The sequence below is a fragment of the Pongo pygmaeus genome, chromosome 16 (genome assembly GCF_028885625.2).
Source record: "Pongo pygmaeus isolate AG05252 chromosome 16, NHGRI_mPonPyg2-v2.0_pri, whole genome shotgun sequence".
NCBI classification, from domain to species: domain Eukaryota; kingdom Metazoa; phylum Chordata; class Mammalia; order Primates; family Hominidae; genus Pongo; species Pongo pygmaeus.
Genome location: NC_072389.2, coordinates 82,743,219 through 82,753,788, shown reverse-complemented (window position 1 = coordinate 82,753,788; position 10,570 = coordinate 82,743,219). Strand labels below are relative to the sequence as shown.

The following is a 10,570-nucleotide window of genomic DNA, read 5'->3' as shown; positions in this document are numbered from 1 at the left end:
TGCACACCGGGACATTTCCTGTAGAGTTCTTAAACTTTCTAGGTTGTGTGGTCCCCCTTACTGGGTCAGGAGGTCCTTGGATGGAGCAGGAGACTGAGGCTTTGCTCCTCTGAGTTGAGGGCAAACCCAGCCCTCCCTAGGCCTGGCACAGAGCCATGTCCGTAGAGTGCAGTCCCCAAAGGCTGTGGATGAGGAGAGACCAAGCAGCTCGCAATCCAGATAAAGACGGTCCGCGGGGAACAGCAGTGCCCTGCAGCAGCTCGTCAGCGTGGTCCCAGCAGAGGAGGACCACTGTGTCCCCCCACCCCACCCCACCCCACACAGTCCTGGGCCTGCGTGACTCTGAAGCGGGGTGGGGATCCCAAGAGGGTGTGAGGTGGGCCGGCTTGGCCACTCCCAGGACTGAGGAGCGGTCAGTGGCCAGGGGCCCTCTCCTCCACACCCACTCCCAATGCCTTTGGCATGGATGAAGCCTATCATGGTTGGAGCAGGGCTTGGCCAGCGGTGGAAGTTATGTTCCTGGGACCAAAAAGAGAAGGGGCTGAAGGCCTTCAAGAACAGCCCTCTCTGTGCCCGGGGCCGGCCTGCCTGGGCTCTGGAGCCCTGCTTGGCTGGGGTTGCCATGTTGAGGGGAGTGTCACAGGCAGCAGTGGCTTTCCCAGGCCCCACTTGCACCCACAAGCCACAAGCCTGTCTTCCTGGGCTCCCACCATGGCCTCTCCAACAGATCCATCACCAGCTTCCTGTTTCCAAACTGAGTCCTCAGAATATTCCTGGGTGTACCCCCAACCTCACCTTTGCCCACGCACTTGCCCTGGCCTGGCCGCTGCTGCCCGGCCATGGACCTGCTCGACCCTCCGCCCCCAAGAAGCCTGCTCTCCCCATTGCAGCCCTGCTGAGCCCCTTCTTGCCCCTACCACATCCTCCTGCACCCCTGTGTCCTCTGTCCAGGTGTGAATGTGTCTCCCTGGCGGTCTGGGAGCTCCTAGCAACTGGGGCCAGGCATCTTCTCCAACTATAGCTGAAGCCTCAGCTGAGTTGGGGAGCTCCACCATCCAGGCTCCCTCCCTTGTTCCTTTGCCTTCTCTGAACTGAGCACTCGGACACTGAAGGAGAAAAAGAGAAAGGGACCCCAGCACACCAAGGAGAACAGAACGCACTCCTTTATTCCCTGGGAGACAGGCTCCCTCTCGGGGCTGGGGGACGCTTGGTTCTGGGCCCCAGCAAGGCAGGGACAGTGCTGGGGGCACTGCTGGCTCCACTGGCAGGGCAGGTTTGAAGGGGCTCCTGGCCTTTCCTCAAAGCTTCTCCAGGTAGGAACCAGGGACGAAGCCACGCTGCCCGTTCCTCTCCACAGTCCACCAGCCATCCTCCCCTTCCAGGATCACCTCCAGGATGTCTCCCGCGGAGAGGTCCAGCTCATCTGGGTTCTGGCCGAGAGAGATTGAAAGCGCATGATGCCGGAAGGGCCTGCAGGGAGGGGCCTGGCGTTCTTCCACCCAGCAGTAAATGCGGCATGTCTCCCAGGGTGGGCAGGGGCAGCCGAGCTGTGTCCCTGCCTGCTGAGGTAGCCCCTTGGAGACACAGGATGGGGGTAACCCAAGGGACCGGGCCTCCCGTCCCCCTCAGTTTGTCATAAGCCTCCCCCAACCTGGGTTTCTTCCCATCCTCACCTCCCCTCTCCCACTCTGGAGACGCAGTGACTGGAGCATGTTAGGGGCCACGGGTGCTCATCATACCCCAAGCCCAGGGCACACTCACGCCCAAGCTTACCACACAGCCTCCCCTTTGCGGTCCCCAGCCCCAGCTAGCCACTGCCATCCAAGTACTCCGTCACTTTCCTGGCCTGGCTTCCCTGCCTCCCTGAGCCCTGGCCTCGTCAGTGGAGTCCACACCCAGCCTGCCTGGCCATGTGGGGTTGCTTGGCCTCAGTCCAGGTGGGTGTGAGGTCTGGCTATGCACTCCTCCCCTCAAGCAGGGAGCAGAATGGACTCTCATAGCTGCCCTGTGGCTGCCTTGGTGCGTCCTCACCCTATGCACATCAGAAAATCAATCCTGGCACGATCGCAAGACTCATTCTGGCCACAGTTTTCCACACCCATGGCCATGAAGGACAGGGCCCTGACCCAAAGGCGCAGAACCTGGCCCTCAAGCTATGACCTGCAGGCAGCCCCAGGCTCTGCCAGCTCCCCACACCTGTGCACCATGCAGCACCCAGCTTGTGTGGACAGCACAGGCACGTGCTCCACCTGTGTGCTGTGTACAGGCGCGGGGAGACACAGGCCTGCTGCACACCAGCTTCCAGTCAGTACATGCACACTGAGGCCCCGCAAGCCCTGGGTGCTGTTCTCAGAGCTCACACCCAAGCACACTCCCAGGTGCCCTTGCTAGTGTGGACACACTCGGGCACACGTGCCCTCCTGAGCAGGAGAGGACGCTCGAAGATGAGTGAAACCATGAGGAGAGATGAGGACGCAAGGCACTGGATGGGAGAGGGAGCTCTCAGGTGCAGGGGAGGTGGCACAGGTGGGTTTGGGGTGTGGAGGCCTCACCTGCGCTGTATAATCGTAGAGCGCCCTGTACTCCTGGGCTGGCGAGGCCGGGTTTCCCTGCATCTCCTGCACTGCGATGGCTGCGTAGACACCCTCATTCCGCTCGGGGGTGGGGGTCAGGGTCTCTGTGGAGGCTAAGAGCAGGGTGACACATGGACCCCTCCCCTTTCTGGGGACACTGGCCCCTGGAGGTCCTGCTAGAACGGGGTTTCTCCATGCTGGGCCCTGCCTCTTCCTTCCGCTGTCCACACTTGCTGTTGGGGGACACACTCTTCCTCTTGAGGGCCTCAGTGGCCCCATCTGTGCCATGTGGGAGACCTCTCCTCCCCCCCCCCGGGATCAGTGTGTTTGGGGGTCCCCTCCTGACCCCCTTTACCAGCAGAAGCTGCCAACGAAGTGGTCTTGGGACTTCCGTGCAGCAGTCCAGAGAACCTGAGAATGGGGAGGAAAGAGAGTGAGTGCCCCCACCCCACACTCAGGGACCCACCGGGAGGGAGGGTTTAGACAGGGAGAGGTCTCAGAGCTGCACGCGCTCTGCCAGGGCTGGGGCTGCCCCTAGCCTCCAGGCATGGATGTCATTTATGAGGTGCCCCTCAGGCAGGAGGGCTCTCCAGAAAGTGGTCCCGGTGGCTCCTCCTTCCCAGCTACGCCCTCCACTGGTGCCCTCTGCAGGCCATCTCAGCACCTGTTCCCTGCAGGGCCCTTCGGGGGGATCCTAGAACCCCCAAAGCTGCAGCTTCATGGGAAGACTCCCATGGCCCTTTGGGGGTTCTAGGACCTTCGTGCTGAGGCCTCGTGGGAAGATACCCAGTCCTCACCCTCCAGGCCCCTGCTCTAGCTTGCCCTAGCAGCTTCCCCTGTGGGTGGGGGTGGGGGTGGGGGGGTGCACTGCCACACAAAGCCTGGCTCACGTGCCCTGCTGAGGCCTCCACTGCCTGGGCTGAGCCAGCCCTCCTCCCTGTGGGCCCACAGTGATCAGGCCAGCTCAGTCACCCTGTGCACAGGAGTTCCGGGACAGCGCTGGGCTACTTTACCCCTGCCCCTGCGCCAGGCTTAGGCCTGGACTGAGCTGGGGTCATGAAGGTTTACTGAAAAAAGGAAAATAAAACAGAAGAGGCAGCTGCTGGCGGCACCCCCTGAAGTGGGCCGTAGTGAGGGCTCAACAAGTAGAGGCTGACACTGCCTCCAAGGCGAGAGGCCTTCTTGGTGGGGTGGGGCTGAGTCTTCAAAGGTGAGTGAAGCTTTACTAGGAGAGAAGCGGGAGCGAGGCACTGTAGGGTGACCAGGAGAGGGAGCGCTCAGGTGCAGGGGAGGAGGCACGGCACAGGCGGGGTTTGTGGAGTGGAGTGGACCAATTTGGGAGTGTAGGGGACAGGACTGAAATAGGGACTGGACCAGACCCTGAGGGACCTTGAACGCAGGTGAGGGGCTGAGCCATGACTCAGGCGCCTGTGGGAGGCAGCCCTGCAATTCAAGGTGGCATGTGGGGGGCCTTTCCCACATGAGGGGCCAAGGGCCAAGGCCCCAGGAGTGCACACACATGCACAGGGTGGACATGCGTGCACCCAGCACATGGGAGGGCCTGACACCAACACAGGTGGGCATACACACGCACCAGCACCCCAGGCAGCAAAGGACAGGGTGAGAGCCAGCAGGGGCTGGGAACAGGAGGAGGGGGAAAGGTGTGCAGGGCTTGCTGAGCCATTGTGCTGCCTGCTCTACACCTCTTTTCCCCAGAATGTCTGACCCCCGCCTCTTCCCAGCCCTGCCTGGCTTCTAGATGCCCCATCCAGAGGCCTGACCAGCCCCCTCCAGCAGCCAGGCCTCCCTCTGCCCTGTAGGACATCTCTCTGTCTCTCTCTCTCTTTCTAATCCTCTCTGGGGCCACTCCTTTCAGCCCCTTCCTGATACTGCTTCAGGTGAGCTCTTTTGTCCAGTTGCTTAAATGACTACCTTTGCTGGGATCCAGGTCCTCACCAGGCGCAGGGAAGCCTGTCTCACAAGCTTTTGTAGCATGTAAGACTGCGGGTGTGCTGCCTCCTGGGATCACTGCTTTCACAAGATTCTCAAAGAGGGTGTGTGTGTGCCCCTCTCTAAGCACGGGTGATTCCCACGAGCCTCTGCCTCCCAGGAGTAGGAAGTTCCAGAGGCTCCTGAGGCCCTGGAATGAGCTGGTCCTAAGGGCCGGGAACTGCATCAGCCTCTCCCCGCAATCCACTACCTCCCAGAGGCAGGGCCTTCTTGGTTGAAGGGTGGCTGAAGAGTGGTGGCATGGCGGTGGGGGCACAGGCACCATGTGAAACCCACAGACCCTTGTGGATGTTCACAGACAGGGCACATTGGCCTCTCTCAAAGGCCTGGCTATGAGGGCTCCCTGAGCTGGCTACAGGGCTCCTAATGGGCTGTCACCTTCGTCACTCAACGCCTGAACCAGGAGAGTCATCAGATTCTGAATCTGACCCCAACACTCAGGGCCCTGGCCTTAGAGAGTGCGAATCACTTGCCCAGGTCACACATTGAGGCCTGGCACTAGGACCTTGGCACTTGACTGCAGCCAGGCCAGGGAAGGGGCCCTGGAAAAGCCTGGAGAATTCTCCAGATGCCCCAGTCCTGCTCCAGCCAGACAGCGTTGCCACTGCAGACTGACAGGGCACCAGGCTCACGTGAGGCCCCAGGGACAAGGAAGCCAGCATAGGGGCCTCCCCAGAGCTTGGAGCACATCCCCTAGTGAATAATTGGGGTGTGATTATTCACTTAGTGTCTGGGTCCCTTGGGCTGAGGGTTCCATAGGCTGAACTGAGCCTATCTTGTCTCCACAGAGTGCCCAGCACCTAAACTGAGCACCAGATACAGATACATAGTAGGTGCTCAGTGAACGAGGAAGGGCCAGGTGCAGAGGAGGGGCTTGATCCACTTCCTAGCCCAGCCTCAGGCCCTCCCTCCGTCTGTCAGGGCCTTACCTCTTTATCATGCCGCAGGATGGCTGTATGCCAGGGCTGCTGGTCAGCGGGGTGACCTCCCGATCGTAGTAGTTCTGGTAGGGCACTGGAGCTGCAGACAGCAAGCCGTGAGCCCCAGGGCGGCCCCCAACACCCCATTCTGGCCCTGCCAGAGACTCAGCTGGGGCCCTACATTCCCAGTCTGGCCCTGGCCCATCGTGGTGCCCCTGGGGAGGTGCCTGTCTTGCTCCCATGAGAGACCCCACCGTAGGTACCATCAAGACCTAATATTCTGGACCCGTGATCCAGTGGAACCAAACAGGCGGGGAGTGGGGGCTGTGGGAGCTCCTCACCTCAATCCCCATCCCCACCCCTTCCTCTGAGTGCCATCGTGCCCTTAGCTTTGCCTGAGAGGAGGCAGCAGGCCTGGGACCCAACCCCCCACAACCCCTGCTAGGGCTCCTCTGCCCGGAAGGGAGCTGTGAGCTACCCTAGCCCTGTCCTGGCACTTGAGGCTCAGGGCCGGCCCTTCCCAGGGGCTCAGTGCACCCAGAGGCTGCGCTGTCTGCAGGCCGGGCCTCACCGGGGGGCTCTGTGCCCGTGCTCTTGGCCTGGATGAAGCCGTCGATGTCTGCGTCTATGCTGCAGCCTTCCAGCGTCAGCCGCACTTCCTCGTAGAGCTGGGGCAGGAAAGAGCAGAGGCCACAGCCTGATGCCCACTCTGCCCCTCTGTGGGCCTGAACTCTGGCCAGCGGCCCCCACCCATCAGACTCCTCACAGGCCATTGTGCGCAGCTCGGGGCCTTTGATCCTGAGGGGTCACAGCCCTGGCTGACAGCTTCCTGTTTCCTGAACACCTTCTGTGTGCAAGGCCCTGTGCAAGGGACTTAACTCACACCTGTCCTCTAAGGTAGACCCCACTTTTCCCATTGGATAGATGAGGAAACTCAGAGGGGAGTGACTTGCCCAAGGTCACAGAGCGAGAATGCAGCACAGCCAGGCCTTGGGGCTAGGAGAGTGGATCCAGAGCTCGCCCTTCCACCTCGAGGAGGCGAGGAGGCAGCAGGGGGATTGAGTCACTTGGGCAAAAACAACAAGAAAATCAACCCCCACAGCCCTGGACAGGAGCGTCAGGCAGGAAACACAGCAGGCAAGGGGGCCAGGGCTGCCCCGGAGAGCCGTGTGCTGGGCTGCATCAACAGAGCTCAGGGACCCTGGCTGGGGGCCCTCTCTGCTGGGGAGGACCCACCCAGCAGGTTGGGCTCAGTAAGGGGAACCAGGACACCCTGGAGATATGGGGAGCAGAGGAAGGACTGCGCCTCGGCTCCTGCAAGCACCAGGCCTAGAACAGAGCAGCCAGGGTCCTCCAGCTTCTGCCAGCCTCTGACAGCTGTGTCCACCTCCCCTCCCATCTCCGGCAAAGGGAGCAGGTGCTTTGTGGCTCTGAGGCATGAGGAGGAAGTCAGATGGCAGGGGAACCACAGAGTCACCATCTTCCAGGCAGAGAAGCCATGGCCCTGTGCGGTACTGAGCTCCTGTCCTGGGGTTCTGGGGGCAAAGGCTGAGCTGCTGAGGCCTGAGACCCCTGGGGCCAGGCTTGGATCACAGAGGACCAGGTGCTTGTTGATTGGCTCAGACGGACCTGGGCACTTTGCCGCCTAGAGGCTGCCCTCTCTTACCCCACCAAGGCCCTCAGCCCCCACCTCATCATCCTTGACACACTGCATGGAGAGCTGGTTGCTGTGCACCCACAGGGCGTTGCGGAGAATGGTCAGCCGGTCAAACTCTTGCAGCTGAAAGGCCTGGGGGCAGTGGGAGGGAGGTGAGCAGTGAGGAGGGGGCTGCCGGGCCCGGCCAGGCTGGGCCCCATTCACAGCTCAGCCGGAGCTGACCAGGCCAGCCCTCTCTGCTGGAAGCCCAGTCCAAATGAGAGAGTGCCCTGGGGTCCCCATCCCAACTCCGGGCCAGCCCTGAGGCTGCAGGGAGGGAGGTGGAGCTGCCCAGGGGGTCCCTGCCCCAGCCTCCCTTCAGGCCGCACCACACCGAGGCAGAAGGGTAGTGAGAGGAACCTCGGACGGGAGTCCTGAGCCCTGTTCCCCAGGCCCTGTCCATTGGCAGCGCCCAGAGAGGCTGTGGGTTTTGTCCAAGTCCCAGTTGTGGCTTCAACCAAAAGGGTGGAAGAATGCCTGCCTGCAACAAAGGGGCCCAGGACTCAAGGCCAGGCGACAAGCAACAGGGCCACAGCCCGGCACAGGCCTGTAAGCAGGAGGCTGAATAAACGAGTGAGTAACAGGTACCTTCCCCCACTGCCTCGCTTGGGCCCCTTTAAGCAGCTGGAGTAGGGATGGGCGTCTCACACTTCCCAGCTGGGGAAAGCAAGGCTCCACGTGGGCCACTCACCTCACAGGTGGTCCGGTGCTCCTGCTCCCACTCGACCCGGACCTTCTCCAGCTGCGCGATGCTCTGCCTGTATACCCGCTCTGAAAGTGCAGGCAGCCTCAGGGAGTGCCCTCACAGGAGCCTCTCCACCGCTGTGCTCCGGCAGGTCCCACTCTGGACGCCTCCTCCCCCTGGGAGCCCCGCCTCCCCCGTGGGACCTGCCCTAGCAGCTGGCGGGGCCTCATCTGAATGCCCATCAGGGCCACCCACGCTGGTACTGCTGCTGCTCCCCAACTGTGCTCTGAGCTGCCTGAGGTCTGGAGTGGAGCCTCATATATGCAAGTCCAGAGTATTGGCCTCTGGGCATCTCTCGGCGCCCCACCTCACTTTCCAGAGGGGAAACTGAGGTTCAGAGAAGGCAGCTGAGACGGCGCTGGAGGAGGGGTGAAGTCCCACAGGCTTGGGTCACAACTTCTGTGCCCAGATCTCTGGAGGTCACCTGTCCCCCAGCCGAGGGACTAGCTGGGTCCCAGTAAAGGCAGAGCAGAAGGGAGAGGCCTTCCCAGGGGCAGGGTGGAGGGTGGGTGCTATGTCTGGTGGGTGGGGCACCAGCAGAGACAAGGGTGTTGGTAGGATTCGGGCATCAAGTGAAGGACAGAGGCCCAGAGAAGGCTGTGTGCACACATGCGTGTGCCTGAGCTTGAGAGTGTGTGTGCACACATGCATGTGAGAGATGAGCGGCTCTGTCTCCTGGGGCTGTGCCATGCAAGTCCTGGGCTCTGAAGCCCGATGGCCTGGGTTCAAATGCAGTCCCCACCACTTATTGGCCGTAACCTGGGGCAAGTACTGGACCTTTTAGTGCCTCTGTTTCCTCATCTGTTAAGAAAGGGAATAATAACAGCAGCCACCTTGGAGCGCAGCTGTGAGGACTGAACACAGGAAGCGCCAAGAAGGGCCGGCGAATGGGGGAACACAGTGTTTACTTTGACTGCACATATCTGGAATGAGAGCGCCGCGCCCATGACTGTGCAGCCAGGTGGGAGTGTGTGTCCCCAGAGGAGGTGTGTGTGTCCCCAGAGTGAGGAGGTGTGTGTGTGTCCCCAGAGTGAGGAGGTGTGTGTGGGGAGTACCGCCCAGGCCTCCGCCCCGGTCGGACGGGGCAGCCAGGCCCACATACCTGCCTCGGTGGCCGAGTCCTTGCACTGCCTGGCTTTGTTCTGACTCTGAGGAAACAGAGGGGAAGCAGCGCTGAGCCCTTGCCCCAGGAGCCAGGGCCCACCCCAGCAGACCTGAAGTGACTGTCACACCTTCCCTGGCCACCCTGGGGGGGACATTCAGGAGCCAACTGTGGGCAGATGCCATCATCCAGCAGCAACCTCTGCCCACAGAGGACCACAGGCTAGCTCCATGGAAAGGGAATGAAGACAGGAACCGAGCCCAGGAGGATGCCTGTGAAGAGTGAGACCACAACCCACAGGAGAGGTGCAACTACTGCTGAGCCTCCTGGCTGGGACTTGGGCTCTGGCCGCTGACTGACTGCCCCCAGCTCACCCTCGGGCTACTTCCCTCTCTGGGCCTCAGGCTTCCTGTCTGTGCAATGAGTGATGTGTTTCCTGGGCTCTGGGAGCTCTGATATCCCTACTCTGGCCTAGGGGCCACAGCATCAGGAGCATGGGCTCTAGACCACCTGAATTGGGGGTCCCTTCTCTGCTGCTTCCTGGCTCTGAGACCTTAGACAAGTCACTTACTGTGAGCCTCAGTTTCCTCTCTGTGACATGGGCCTACTGAGCCCTTCTCCAAGGTTGTGTGAGGGTTGGCGTCTGCTCTCATCGCCCTGTGGGCCTCAGTGGGCCTGCTCCGAGGAATGGGTCCCTGAGTGCCGCCTGACTGTGGCAAAGGGGATCCAGCTGACCTGCCTGTCCGTGCCCTGAGGTTCTCTCTAGGAAACCCATTTCACAGATGGGGAGACTGGGGGTCAGAGAGGGCCAGGCAGCATCCCCAGATGCAGATCTTGCCTGGGGGTGTCTACGGCACCCCTTCCGTGCCTCCCCCACTGCCGCAAGCCCTGGGCGACCCACACGGCCCAGCAGCCCAGCGCACCTTCTCCACCTGCTTCTGGTGGCCGTTGGCGCTAATGCGCTCGAAGGCCTGCTCGGCGTCATCCGCGTCCCGACACTTCTGCTCGTATGTCTTCTTGGACTGGGGGTGTGGAGGGGCGTGACTTGGGGGCTGCACAGCCCTGTTCTGTGGTCCCCGGGAGTGAGGCTCCCTTAGCCCAGCCTCCCTTTTTCCCTGGCGAGGGTTGCGGGTGGAGTGGGGGTATCCTCACCAGGGACAGGGATCTGGGGGTCCGGAAGGAGATGGAGAAGGCGTGGCGGCTGCTAGCAGTCCTGCTCTCAGGCCCTCCCCACTGAGAACAGCACGGCCTGCCCCGGGCCCCGCCTCCTGGGCTGTGCTCCTCCGCGAGGGCACGCCCTTCGCCATGCCGCGCCCTCTTAGGAGCCCCTCTCCCTTCCTGTCCAGCGTCTCGCAGGATCCAGCTCAGGGGTCCCTCCTCCCTCCACCCCTGGAGTCCCCAGCTGACTTCGTCTGCCCTTCATTCACGAGCCCCCCAAGGGAAGGGCCCGGGCCTATCCCCACGGGGCCATGGCGCCCAGCGCAGGCCCAAGCGCCCCGCAGGCTGGTGCGCCCTGCGGGACCA

General features: G+C 62.0%; 1 protein-coding gene across 2 annotated transcripts in view; it reads right to left on the bottom strand.

Moving 5' to 3' along the window:
• Positions 1–1,005: 1,005 nt before the first annotated feature.
• PSTPIP1 (proline-serine-threonine phosphatase interacting protein 1) overlaps positions 1,006–10,570 on the bottom strand; it is a 40,717-nt gene continuing 31,152 nt past the window's right edge. The window contains exons 7-15 of one of the 2 annotated variants that reach the window (XM_054451974.1): positions 9,970–10,068; positions 9,047–9,092; positions 7,891–7,970; positions 7,194–7,292; positions 6,075–6,171; positions 5,513–5,603; positions 2,929–2,984; positions 2,553–2,686; positions 1,006–1,430 (exon numbers count right to left, since the gene is read on the bottom strand). In XM_054451974.1, coding sequence (XP_054307949.1) covers positions 1,299–1,430; positions 2,553–2,686; positions 2,929–2,984; positions 5,513–5,603; positions 6,075–6,171; positions 7,194–7,292; positions 7,891–7,970; positions 9,047–9,092; positions 9,970–10,068 — 834 coding nt within the window. In that variant the 3' untranslated portion in view covers positions 1,006–1,298. The remainder of the gene's footprint in view (positions 1,431–2,552; positions 2,687–2,928; positions 2,985–5,512; positions 5,604–6,074; positions 6,172–7,193; positions 7,293–7,890; positions 7,971–9,046; positions 9,093–9,969; positions 10,069–10,570) is intronic. The other variant, XM_054451975.1, reaches the window with a different exon arrangement.